Raw genomic sequence first — 14747 nt, 5'->3', positions numbered from 1 at the left:
CAGCTTGAAAACAGGGCTCTCCCTCGGGAGCCCGATCCATTAGTTTTTTTGTTCCTCATTTTGATTTTCGAATTTATCCATGAGTTGGCGCATTTTTTCGAATGCATAAAATTTTGGATATTTACAACTTTTCTTATAATGACCCCTATTCCAACAGTTATGACAAACAATATCGTGAGAACTTTCTTCTGAGACTGTCTGATTTCGAGATATAGCATGTTCTGGTTGTATGTCATTGTTTCTATTGTTAGTTCTCCTAAAGGTTTTAGAACACTTATTGTATACGGATTTTCTTTCACGGTCCATTAGTTCACGAGTTTGACGACTCGATTGTCCTTTGTAAAAATGGCTGTAAGGCTTAGGTGACCTTGAAACTCCATTAGGCCTGTTTGAACATTCACCTACACTGAAACTTTTGTAGTATTTTTCGCGCTCTCTCTTTGTTATCGAGTCTAATTCCATAATGGCGTTGGTATAGTCATCTAAGGTATGGAATGTTTTATTCGCAATAGCCATTCTTTCTTCCTTTTGCAAACCATTGTTTAATAATTCTATTTTTTCCATCTCCGAATATTCATGATTTAAAGAATTAATTAATTCTAGTTTATCTAAAACATACGAAAAGGCGGATTCCAATTTCCCTTGAATTCTGTCATACATTTTAATTGTTTTCTTCACCGTGGAATCTGTTTCGTACCATTTCTTAATCTGTGCTTTCAATCTAGTCCAGGTTAATTCATGTCCTTTTGCCTCTTCTAGCCTGATTCTTTTTACTAAATCTATATCTGATTGTAACTTTAGTGTGGAGATAAATGTTGTATCGTCCAATTCGAAACATTCCTTTATTCCTTGCAGCTTTTCCAGCCAAATATTTATATTCTGTGAATCAAACACAGGCCAAGATATTAACTTTTGTGGAATAGTAGGACCTTTCGTAAGTGAAGGACTGGTCGAGAGATGTGAGTCAGCACATTTCGCATTTACAAACGTATTTTCAAGTTTATTAAATCTGTTTTCGAATTCCTCCCTAATTTGGTTTATTAAATTCATTATCAGGTTAATAGGAGAAACAGACGAAACGTCGGACTTTCTATCATCCTCGAGAACAGTAGGGGAAGGTTCTCGTTCCCTTCCAGAGTTTTCGATGTTCCTGTATCTATTTTTTTCTTTCTTCTCAAGATTTTTAATTTTATCTTGTAGTTCACAAATAATAGATTTTAGTTGTATAATTTCGTTATCTTTAGAAGCAATTCTATCCTCTAAAATATCAATTTTGTCTTTCATGGCCAACTTTTTCGGCATTTTGGTTAGATACAATAATTCCTGTCACAATTTAATATAGTTACCCAAAATATAACTTATTTTATGATTATACTGTAGGCTATATAATAATCCCTGGTCGCAAAACCCAATTATCGCTGGACCTTGTGTATGAGACAAAGGAACAATGAACTTACCGTTTTCTCTTCCTTTCAAGTTGAACCTTGCCGTCGTTTCTTTCTTTGTTCTTTTCTTTTTATTCAGATGTGATGAACCTCTGTCCTCACTGGTGGCTCCAATTTGTTACGGCTAACGGGAATCTTAGCCAGGTACAAGTTCAAAGTGATGAGTTCGTACCCCAAGGTTCAAATCTATTCTGGGGTATAACTTCGTTCTTCTTGCGTCTCGCACTGATCGACGTCCTCACAACCAGAGACCAAACCAAAAAGTGACTGACCCTGCGGTTCCTCTCGTACCGCGCAGGGTTATTCTCCCAACGACTTCCGTTTTAGCGGTTAGGGGTCTTCTGCCTTAGGGGCGTTTTGTCATAATCCCACGAACAATAGCTTCGCGCCACTGGCAACTCGACCAATCACATGTACAGTACAAAGTGTCCATTACAAATATAAATTGCACACCCGCGGTTCAATCCAGCACTAAATTAAATAATTAATTAATAAATATTTAGCATCGAAAACCCGCTATTTTCACTTTAATCTAGCTTTTCGTTATGTTTCTAGTCGAATTCAATAAAAAAAATTTAATTTAATTATAATTTATTGAATATTTTAATTTTTTTAATATTAGAATGTAATTAGCATAAATTACATTGTGTCATGTTTAATCTTCGCTCCCGTTCAAGTTTATTGTTCTATACATGTACCGATGTTTATTTTTACTTCCACCCGAGTTTAGGTTTTTATTTCAACCTGGAAAAGGTGGGGAGACGGGCGTCACGTGATCGCATACCTGACTTTTTTACGACAGAAATTTCCTTACATTAAAAAGTTTTATTTTTTTCCTCGATTTTAATTATATTTAACTAACTTCAATTAATATTCAAAAGTTAATATTTGATTATCCAATTAATATTTATTAACCACCTCAGAACGTAAAGGTTGAAGGACCGGTAATGCTTGACAGTTATGTTTTTACCAGGGATGTGGAGTCGCGTAAAAATCTACCGACTCTAATTCCGACTTTTCCTTACCATCCGACTCCGATTTCGACTAGGGGCAGACTTGTTACCGAAAAAGACCCGGAAATTCTGATGTCATCACGTGACCTCAGAATAAAATATTCAATAAATGGAGTTCTAATAAAGATAGAGCGTAGAAACTTTTTATTCCAAAGCTAAAAGACTTCTCTAAGTAATATATAAATATGTATTCGATAATTTTTACTTTTCCGGCTGTTATATAGGCCTATAACAGAGAAAAAGTGTAGCGCGCTCGGTCAAAACATGACCCCTCCCAAATTTTTACATTTTTGGACTCGGGACACCTTGAAATTTCGAGATATGCAAAAGATTCGAGGTTTTTTCTATATGTGTGGATGTTAGACTGTGTATGTGGGGGGGGGATGATTTCGTTCACCCTGTTTGAAGCCTAATAATTTCTGTGGTCAGAGTGGTCAGAATACGAGTCGGATGGTTTAACACAAGAGTTAGTTATTTAAGTCAAAGTGGTTGAACTAAATCATGTCCCCATATACATTCTAACATCTTAAGCGAGAACATCTTAACGGGTTTTACTGTACTATTATAAAATGGCAAAAAAGCTTACTTTGAGGATAAAGACGAGTTTTATTTTATTTTATTAAATTTTGAACGCTAATAACGAGTAAAATATTCGTTAAGAGATATGACACATGATCACTTTTATGTCTTCACCCTCTTCACCCTGTCGACCTTTACTTAAGAACCAAAATTTAATAGTATTAATGCCCCTTTATACGCAAGCTACAGTGCCACATTTCGTTTCTTAAACTTTACCAATTCTAAGATATTGTTTAATATATCAGAACAGAAAATAAAGAAATTAAACAAATTAGACGTCAATGCACACACTCGCGCGAATTTTTTCCCTTTATTGACTTTTTTGAGGGGGTTCGGGAGGTATCCAAATATGTAGATTTGAAAAAAAAACTTGGAGGGTCAAATTTGACACGATTCCAATACTTATCCGTTTTATATACATAACAAGTTGGTAAGTAAAAAGGAGTCGGAGTCGGCGGCTTTTTTGACAACTCCGACTCCGACTCCGACTCCACAGCCCTGGTTTTTACAAATAAACTACATTCAATATACAATTAAATCAATTAGCTTCTATTAGTTTCAATTAATATTTTAATGAACGATTACTTCATAAATAATCAATATATAAATTACATTTTTAAAAATCTTTATTAAATAATCATGAAAATTTTAATTCCGTTTCTTTACAGAATATTTAGGTTTAATGTAAGAATTGTAGAACAGTCTAATAAATAAAATTAAATACGTTAAATAAACTATAAAAGCATATTCAAGGGCATCTTGAGGGGTATCGCATTCGAATCCATTGCGAATCAACCAATAAACATAGAAACTAACAAACACCCCGAAACTCATTTGAAGAGTTTGAATAGCTGTAACACACATTGCAGCTACTCGTGATATTTTTATTTTCATATCTTTAACGGTAAAATATGTATACATAAAACAATGTACTATTAAATTTGTTAAACCGACAATATTTCCAAAAGAAGCTTCTCGATACGATAGATACCAAACTAAGTTTAGAGTTACAACGTGATGATAGCAGTGTAAAAACAACAAATTGCGCTTTCTCAACACTATCAATAAAGTATCGCCCAGTTCCAAAACTTTTGTAGCCAAAAACGTTGCACTCCAAAATGTATATCTAGGTACAGTACGTATTAAAAATTTGTCACAAAGCACAAAATTAATATCAAATTCCATTAATCCTTGGATTAAAATTGGCAAACTTCTTATAACGCCTAAAATACTGTAAATAGCGAGACATCCGTTCCAAAACACTGTTACCGATCTAAGATCATAAGCTGGACGAAATTTCATGTAAAGCTGAAGAAAATATATAGTTATTATGTAAACTGCAGATACGTAGAAGCTATAATGCCAGCGCTTTTCCATCCACATCTTCAAATCATCAAAATCGATTAATGTTTCAATATAAAAAGAACTAGGAATAGGCCCAGATATATTATATTGTCTCATCGTTAGAATTTTCTGAAAAAAGAAAAAATACCATTGAAATATTATTTTAAATTTCTATATTTTATTATAATTAAAATCAGAAACTCGTAACAGCATCGGAAATATTTATTCAAATTTCATTACATGTCTCGATACATCAGATAAATAGCGTTATAATAAATATTAATAAATAAAATGTCCAACATAATAATAAATATAAAAATATTCACAAGTAATAAAAAAACAATAAATGTCTTCATGTCTTTCTTTAATTGCAACTACTCGTATGTATTGTATTCCAAGAGATGTTTCTCAACTACAATTTATGCTATTAAAATGTAATCGGTGAGCTTTGAATTTGTAATTGACACTTAAGTCCATAATTTGAAATAGAAGTTTAGGAGAAAAATTATTTGAAATAAACACAGACTTAAGGGGGTCTATCACTATCAACAAAAGCATTCTAAATTGCGAATATAAAGTACAATTCAAAGCGTAAGAATGTATCAGAGGTTTGCTTTGTAATAGAATATTCGTTCTATTATCACATTAATTGAGCAATTGAATCTCGACGACATATAAATATTCTTTTGTTGGTTAAAACATTCATGTCGCTACATGTAACCGATTTAACGATTAAAAGTATTTCAATAAATAATTAAGTAAGTAACAAACGTCTGTAAGCTACTCTCTGCTTCACTGCTAAATTTCCTCCTCAAACAAAATCTTCTATTTTAGAATGATGAACACATAATGTTAATTCCCACACCGAATAGTTGTTCTGTTATTTATTAAAGAATTATATTAAATTACTAGCAGACCCCGCCACGCGTTGTTGTGGCTAAAAATGTATCTATTATAAATTTATAACACTTCCCCCGTTGGGGTGAATTTTTCGAATAATTTCTTCTTAGTGTACATTCTGTTGACGTACCCTATTAAAACGCAATCAAAAACGCAAAAACCCGCATCTAAAATAGTATAAATAGAAGCAGAGTTCTTTACCGTAAGCCTTAATCCTAACCATCTCCCTTCAGTGGGGGAAATTTCGACACGTATATTATATAAAAACACGTGCGTATTCGAATGCAGCGTTGTGTCAAAATTTCAAAGGAATCGGTAGGAACAAACGAACATTACATTTTTATTTATATAGATAGATAGAAGATGATCTGCTTTAGTTCATTTTCACAGAAAAGCATAATGCCTCACAGAAAAGCAAACTTAGGGCGTCGTACTCGTAGCGCCATCTGTTGGACATAAAAGCCTTAACCTAGATTATATCTTTTAATTTATATGAATGTTTAACGGAATAATATACAGCCTATGTCCACCCTGAAGTTCCATTCTAAATATTGGTGAAAGAATTTTTGAAATCAGATGAGTAGTTTCGGAGATTACCTGCTGCAAAGAAACTTACATACATACAAACATTACCTCTTTATAATATTAGTATAGATAGATTGTCTTGAATTAAACATAATAAAACGAATATATCTTAACGAAAGTAAAACGTAAAATAAAGATATTAACTTACCAATGCACATCGAATAAAATAATTTGACTTGTTAAAATACGAAATTAAATTAATATTTTCATATATATATATATATATCCTTATTTAACGTGATAAATTATTGTAAATTATCATTTATTTTCTGCTTTACTTCCTTTTTATAAACACAATAATTATGCAGTAAAATATGAAAAATTACTTTCAGAGACGTCTCAGATTAATTTGTCAAAAATATTATCATAAAAAAATAATAATAAAATAATTCTTTCACAGTTTAAAATAATTGCAAAAGATAAGTTATTTAAATATTATTGGTCTCTTTTATATATAAGTCTGCATGTGTGTAATTGTAAAAATCTTTTATAAAGAAAACAAGATCTGATTGTCATGTAATAAGTGTAATCATAAAGTAAATCCTGGTTAAGCTTAGCTAAAATTACACGCTTTACTTTATTATTATTAAAATGTTGGATTTATTAATGGGTTATACTTAGTTGACACCAGTAGCTGTGTACTATGCTGGACAAGAGTCAAGGCATAGCAACCAAAACAAAACAAAAATTAAGTATGTCAGTGTGTGTCTGTATTCAGGAATTTCCTAACAATATGACATGTAAGCAATATAATGGCCTTCTGTAGTGTGATGTATGTATTTCTATTCAATCGTAATATTCCCATGCTTTTATGTAGTGTATGTAGTATGACTCCTGTAGAGGAGAGAATGAGAGTTACAATAAGCACCCTTTCCATCCTCCACAGATGCCTTATATCTTGGGAGAGTTCTGTGTACTAATTTTTTCAGTGAATGTGTTTTGTATATTGTGAGTATTTGGAATAGATAAAATTCTTTTATAAAATAATATTTACATAAACGTTTATTATTTCTGTATTAGAATAAATCGAGAAAAAACTTTTCAAAAGGGATAAGGATTACATGGTATTGTCGTTCGAGAGCACACAAATGACAACACTGTATGACAACGAGCGTGATAATTCTTCCTAGAAATTAGTATGGAAAATTATATGTAGAAAAAAAATTATTAATTTATTAAAATACTGATTATATAGGCCTATATGTTTACGTGTATATGTATATATGTTATGGACAAAGTGATTAATCGGGCATTATTCATAATGACCGGACATTATGAATAATGACCAAATAGGGAAGGCAGTGTGATAAATATTGATTAATTTATCAAATTGACCGGTCATTATGAATACTGCTATCACCTAGTCGGGCAAAGTGATAACAATAAGTTGAGGAGTGATCATCTGACATACGCTAGCCAATCGGCACGCTGAGTTGCGTGTGCGTATCGTACAGCGTTTAGTACAGAATTTTAAACTTGATTAAAAAAACTCCACTTATTTCATTTATAAATATTTATTTTTTGTAAATTATATCAAAGTACTATTAACTATATTAATTAAACTAATATTAACGAAAAGTATTATTAACAATTTTTGGTATAAATTATATAAAAAATTAAATGCTTTTTAGTTTATTTATTTGAGCAATTAACATTTTCATGACATTTGGAATTACATAATTTTTTTTTCTTTGGTAGCATTTGCATCTATTAGATTTTCAACCAATTTTTCAGCAGCATTAACTATAGTTGTGGCCATCAGGAATTGATGACATTCTTGCACATTCTCTAAGCGAAATTTCTGCACCCGGTACATCTCCAACAGAAATAAAGTTTTCTTTACAAACAGTAAATTGGTTTCTGGAATATAATAGATTTAATATGCCATGTTTGGTACCCAGTTTGTAAAGGTTTTTATCTTTAACCGCAACAACGACACCTAAAATATTTTTTCCATCACTGCGGGCTCGATCTTCATCAGGTACACGAATCCTTACTGTATCACCAACAATAGCTGCTGTGTATTTGGAATTTGATGTATTAATCATTTTTTCTGCTTGCTTTTTAAGATTAAACAAAGCCCTTGTTTTAGACACACTTCTTATTTTTTCTTCTTTTTTTGGATCAATTGTTTGGATTGTTTCTTCTTCATTCACCAATTCTGTAATACTAATAACATCCTGGTTTAGATTTTTTTCACGTGAAGACGATGTAGATCTTTGAACTTCATCAGTTATATTGCTATGTAAGGGTGGCATTATCAGATAATATTTCATAATGTTTTCTTGGACGGTACCCGGACTTTCAGAGTTTGAGCAACTTTGACTTACTTCGTTGATAGTTTTAAAATGTCTCTGTAGATCCTCTTCCGTATTAACGTTGAACAACGATTCGTTGGGTATAAAATTCTTTAGTCCAACTTTTAACTTTGCTCCAAACATGGCCTCATAGGGGCTGCAGTTTATACCAGTATGATGCGCTCGATTTTTCATCAGTAGTACAAAACGTAATCCTTCCGACCATTTGTTAGTATTGTTAATCTCCAACCAAGAACTAAGCATATTTTCTACGTCTTGATTACATCTTTCTACTGAACCCTGACTTTGTGAGTGCCTGGGCTTTCCATGCACCATTTTTAACTCGGACCGCATATTACACATTTGTTTGATGATATTATTGGCGAATTCTCTGCCATTATCGCTTTGTAGAATACTTGGTGCACCGAAAATTGTAAAAATATCAAAAAGACCATATGCTACTTCTTCAGCCCTTTTGGTTTTTACTCGTTTAATCGGTTGTTGAAGCGATTATTCATATCACTTAATGATTCCTTCGTGATCGTTACTTTTGTCAAAGAAGAAAGATTAACTACTGGTCACATAAATTTAAAGTTCGGTACTAAATGCAATACGCGTGAGCAAGTAAGATGTAAGTTCTGATTGGCTAACGTATGCCGGATGATCACTCCTTAACGTATTATTATCACTTTGCCCGACTAGGTGGTAGCAGTATTCATAATGACCGGTCAATTTGATAAATTATTGAAATTTATTACAATGCCCGATTTTGTTGGTCATTATTCATAATGCCCGTATTAATCACTTTGTCATAACATATACACCATTATACATATTCACACTATACGCGTGCACACACCAAAATGATTTTTAATAAAGATATTAATGTAAAGGGTTCATCTGCATATTTAGGTACTCTACAAGTACTCACACGTGCAAGATTTCAACGATATCTCGAACGAAAAATAAAAAAAAAAATTATACGAAATTAGTATATAAAGTTATTTGATTTATAAGCGAACTAACAGACATTTCTCAGTTCTCGAGGAAACTTTTTTATTTTATAAATAAAGAATTAATTACTTTTGCTGAAAAACAAATTTCAGGAAAAAATATACCTACTAATTACAAAAAATTATATTTTATTATGATAATATATTATTTTTGTAGGAAGAAATTCGTCGACTGAAACTTCCGGATGAGACGATATGCGACATGAAAATCATACGTTACAAGCTAAATTTATGTGAATCTTATTACTAAAGTAATATTAAAATAAGATATAAAACTTCCTGTTCTATGGAATTAATGCTCTATTACTATCGTTTAATTTGTTGCGTTGAACTGATTGAATGTTTGATCATTGAGATCATCCAAAAGAATAAGCAACAGGTGTATAAATTGGAATGCTAACAATAAAAATTTTGTCAATCAGAATATACTTATTGAACTGATACTTAAATGACTGTTGAAAATAATACGAATAAACTATAATAGACAGTTTATATTAGTGTTGCAAAAACTACAACTTCCGGGCCAAATTCGCCCCGTAAACATCACTTATAAATGATAGAAATATGCCTACTTTTAGTGTAAATGAAATCAACGATATATTTGTGACTAACTACCCTACGAAATAGGCGAAATTTGGCCCGATAGACAAAGGTAATTTAATTTTCTAAATAAAGAAAAATAAATAATGATTTATTTTATTAATGCTTGTTATTTTGATATATATTAAAGAATAGATTTAAAGAAACAAGTTAATTAAAAAAACGATGATAAATAATTCTACATTAATCTAATATAAATGTGGAAAATAATATTAATCATTTTAATTGTAAGTTGAAATTAATAATTAACTTTTTCCGTTATTTCCTCGAAGACAGGATTACTTTAATTAATACATAAGTCGAGAAGCATTTGTTGAACAAAACAAAGACAGAAAGCATTCTGTTTTCTTATACTTTGCTTTTTATATTTTGAAGGTATTATTTTTCTTTTTTATATTATGTTATATTTATATAAAATGAGGATAATTTTTAATATTTTTATTAAAATAGTCGTAAATATTTTTTTAATTATCGTTCTTATTTAGAATTTTTGATGTATAGTTTTAATTTATCGTATATATTGTATTTATGTTCTATCGTAAACTAATATAAAAAATTTGGATTTATTTTCAATGTCTACTTTTCTAAATTAAATTATTTATTATTTTGTTATCTATTCATGAAATTAATTAACTTAGCTTTTAATTTATTTTATTTAGAATATTTACGCTTCAAATGAATCAAGTTTTAGAAAAATTATATCCGTCATTTGGATTTGAAAATTTAATAAGTTTTGATTCCGGCCAAAGATGGGTAGAAAACAATTGGTATTTCGTTTTTTATCTTGCCGTTTTCTATATAATCACCATTCATCTCCTTCAATATTATATGAAGTTTCGTCCGGCATATAATTTAAAATATTTATTTGCTATTTGGAATCTAATGATTGCAGTACTCAGCATCCTTGTTTTACTTCGAATTGTTCCAGTAATATTTTATACTTACCGTCATCATTCTTTTAATTGTATTGTGTGTAAATGCGAATCTATGGAATGGTTTAAAATTCCGAGAGTAACATTTTGGGGATGGTTTTTCTTATGGTCAAAAGTATTAGAACTCGGAGATACAATATTAATCGTTTTAAAAAAGCGCTCTCTAATATTCTTACATTGGTATCATCATGCTATAACTCTAATGTTTACCTGGTTTTTAGCAATACATAAAGTGTATTTTGCTGTTTTATTCTTAACACTAAATGCAACTGTACATTCGTTTATGTATTTATATTTTGCAGTGAAGACGATGAACTTTAAAATTCCTAATATATTTCGAATATTGTTAACTTTAATACAAATTTTGCAAACGGTAATTGGATTTTTTATTGTTGTGTACATAAATCTGTATAAGAGAGAATGTGAAATATCAAATGGTGTTTTGTATTTCATATATTTTATAATAATTACACATTTCTATTTATTTAGCAAATTATTTTATGATTCTTATATAAATAAAACCGAAAAGAAAAAAAAAATTAATGTAGAGTAGTTAGTATAATTCATTTATTTGTCTGTAAAATTGTTTTTTTTTTGTGTGTGTGTCAAATTTTCTTACGTATTCTGTAAAAATTCAAATGATTTATATAAGGATTTCCTGTTATTATTTTAAAATATGAAAAATAAAGCTTGCTGTTTGTTGCAAATTTTGATTATTATTATTATTATTATTATCTAAATAAAAACATCAAAAAATATTAATACAAGTAAAAATCTTGTGGATGCAGCTTCGAAATATCAAGCTTATCTATACTAATATTATAAAGAAGTAATGTTTGTATGTAAGTTTGTATGCAGCAGGTAATCTTCGAAACTACTCATCCGATTTCAAAAATTCTTTCACCAATATTTAGAATGGAACGTCAGGGTGGACATAGACTGTATATTATTCCGTTAAACATTCATATAAATTAAATGATATCATCTATGGTTAAGGCTTTTATGTCCAACAGATGGAGCTACAAGTACGACGCCCTAAGTTTGCTTTTCTGTGAGACATTATGTTTTTCTGTGAAAATGAACTAAAGCAGATCATCTTCTATCTATCTATATAANTGGGTTTCACTGTATTTCTATGAATATGAGTTAGGAAACATATCTGTAGGTAGATTAGATTTAATTTTGTGATGCTTGATATCGAGCGAGAGTTATATAATGTAAGGGTCCAAATAATAGGCCCAGCCACATAAATTTTTAGTGAACCCGTACGCGATCTTATCGAAATCTTTAAACGGATGCTCATCCTTTTTCTGCCGGAAGCTACTTCCTCCCTCACCGGATTCTCAACCGGAGTTCTGATGACAGTCATCACCGATAGGTACGATTGGTTATTGTAATCATGTGATCCCGAATATAAAAAGGGGGTTGCCATCCGAAACGGGGTCGGAATAGTCTCTCACGAACTACACCCGATCCGATCTCCTCCTGATCAACCCATCTCATCGCCTACAGAAGCCGATCCGGACGACGATCGCCACACCAATACGAACTTGAATACGAACTTGAACTCGTCCAGAGGTATGATCGCTGACCATGTAAACTCTCTCTCGGTACTACGCGAAAGAACATAATTAGAATAGCGTATCCAATGTATTAAATCTAAATGTATTATTAAATGTTCGTTTTCCTTGCATTTTGGTGTTGTCTATTCGAATATCGCCTAAGCCAAACTGACGACCCTCTCACCTCCTTTAACGCTCTTAGAAAACGCGTCCCGTTGTTACGGGCTAATAACCTTGAACGGCTATCTCCTGACTCGTGAGCGTTGTCGGACTAACGGAAGTAATTACTCGGGTCCGATATCTCACATATAGCCGACCTCTATTATGTTCATTATAGGATTAGTACTGGGTTGCAATCACTCAATATTGAGTAACAACTCTAATGTTAATATCTGAAGCGAACCTTCAACAAGAATGAAAGATGGTGAATGGAGTTACGATCCGAACTATCCATAAAAAGTCTAATCGAATTCGAATACGCATCCCTCACGTCAATAAGATGATATGTTACTAGAAAGTCATCTGTCTGACGATGTAAATGCAGATGAAATTCGGTTACGTGACGTAATTATAAATGAAAAATTGAAATATGAGTGTAGAATATGATCGTATTCTCCATTTTCAGTGTAAGGGATAAAGCAATATGTAATATATTACGACTGTTTTAAATAGTCTGCACGATTATTTTAAAATTTAAACATATAAAACTCATAATTTTAATTTATTTTTTTTCCTCTAAAATTTCAATTTATTTAGTTTCTATATTATCTAAAATACTGTATAAAGATCAGTAAATATACAGTACCGGTACAGTAAAACCTGAATAAACCGGAATCGCATTGTACCGGGTTGGGAAGGTTTCCGTTTTTCACAGGTTTCTTTTCTAACATTTAAAAAATGGCTCCGTTCCGAAGATTTTTCCCGTTTATGCAGGTTTCCGTTTTAGACAGGTTTTATTGTATATAGTTATATGAGTTTATTTATTTATTTATTAAAAATTCAAGAATAAATTTTGATGGAAGAAAGCTATAATAATTCTGTAATTAATCTTATATAAGAGTACTTTATAATTATTTAATAAATATACAAATTTTATTACATTTTATAAACACGAGAATCGATTATAAAACAGTTTATTATATAAATTCTTGAATGATTTATATTCTATAACATTATAGAATTAATTCATAAGATCAAAGTAATCCTGCTAGATCTATATTATAATTAAATAATTAAGTAAGCACAGTCTAGAATAAAACTACAAAAATTGTAGAAATAAATGATAATGTTCACATTTTTAACGTATAAAGAAAATGGTATTTGTACATAGATCTATCAATAAGAATCTCTTCTATAGATCATTTATTATATAGAGTTTCGATTGCGCAAATATATATCCAAACATCAGAAACAGTGAAGAATGGCGAGAGGTAAATAGGGGTAAATGATAGGGGTAAATAGTTTTTTGTGCTGAAGGAAAAAACAAATATTAATAAAGACATAAGTGTATCTGAAAAGGAATCGCACTATCATTTGATCTTTGGTCCAAAGGGACCAGCAATTGTGTTTCTTTGCCATTCATCATTTAGTGGTGATCCTTAGTCTCCAGAATAAGATCCGCTCGCTATATCACTAGAACTTTGGTACGGTCCATAAATTTTATTTCTCTTTTGTCTTTTCTAGCACACAAGACCTATGGAATTCCACGGTTATTAAGTTCTCTCCACAAAAGAAAAAAAATCGATGAGATAAATCGAGTGATCTCACACTACTAAAGGCAAAGTTTAAATATGAATATCAATGTATTATTCGTGTGTAGTTGACGAGAAGCTTTGGATTTTTATTTTTAATTTACTTTCTTAATAAGATCTCGATAGAAAAATAGAAGAAGTACTCGAGAGGATAGCACTTAATCGATTTTCTTATAGCTTATGTAAAGATAATTAAAAAGAAAGAAGTTTTGTTGTACTGTTTCAAAATTTAAAGGTTACAATTGAGAAACTGATTAAGTGTATATACTTCGAGTGTGCTTATTTTGCGGGACTCACTTGTTAAAAAAAAGGGAACTTTTTTCGTTGTTTTATTGTTTTCCCCCTTCTTATTGATCTATTTGGTATATAAAAAAGGGGGAATCGCCTTATTATCTCGAACAATGTAGTTACCACAAAATGGCGGTTGTAAACAGCTAAAAAAAATGAAGAAATTCTGTTTCATTCTACCAAATCTGTTAATGTTTTCCTGTAAAATTTATGAAAATGGCGTTATGCTGTCTAGAAAAGGTCGTCGTGTCGCGTTTGATTCACTTAGAAAGAATAAGAACGAAAAAAATCAAATTTAAAATGGCATATTGGGGTGTTTTTTTATTGTTCATCTGGGACATAATGGTAGAAGTACCATAAACTTGCATTTTAACGATTGCTATAACTGTCCACATAACACTTAAGGTGATTGGTGGCAATGATTCCAAGAGTTGACTA

General features: G+C 31.0%; 1 protein-coding gene across 1 annotated transcript; it reads right to left on the bottom strand.

Moving 5' to 3' along the window:
- Positions 1 to 7605: 7605 nt before the first annotated feature.
- LOC111634179 lies at positions 7606 to 8499 on the bottom strand. Its single transcript, XM_023378888.1, has 2 exons — positions 7764 to 8499; positions 7606 to 7703 (listed from the first exon to the last, which is right to left on the bottom strand). The coding sequence occupies exons 1-2, from the start codon at positions 8497 to 8499 to the stop codon at positions 7606 to 7608; spliced, it is 834 nt and encodes a 277-aa protein (XP_023234656.1).
- Positions 8500 to 14747: the final 6248 nt, after the last annotated feature.

This window comes from Centruroides sculpturatus, unplaced genomic scaffold (genome assembly GCF_000671375.1).
Source record: "Centruroides sculpturatus isolate CEXI.00-Female unplaced genomic scaffold, Cexi_2.0 scaffold778, whole genome shotgun sequence".
NCBI classification, from domain to species: domain Eukaryota; kingdom Metazoa; phylum Arthropoda; class Arachnida; order Scorpiones; family Buthidae; genus Centruroides; species Centruroides sculpturatus.
This window is presented reverse-complemented; position numbering and strand designations above follow the sequence as displayed.

Bases quoted from the DNA above. Each gene is read 5' to 3' on its own strand.
- LOC111634179 (XM_023378888.1), bottom strand. From the start codon at position 8,499: ATGGTGCATGGAAAGCCCAGGCACTCACAAAGTCAGGGTTCAGTAGAA. The intron at 7,704-7,763 runs GTACCAAACATG...CTGTTTGTAAAG, and splicing joins TAAAAACCTTTACAAACTGG to AAAACTTTATTTCTGTTGGA.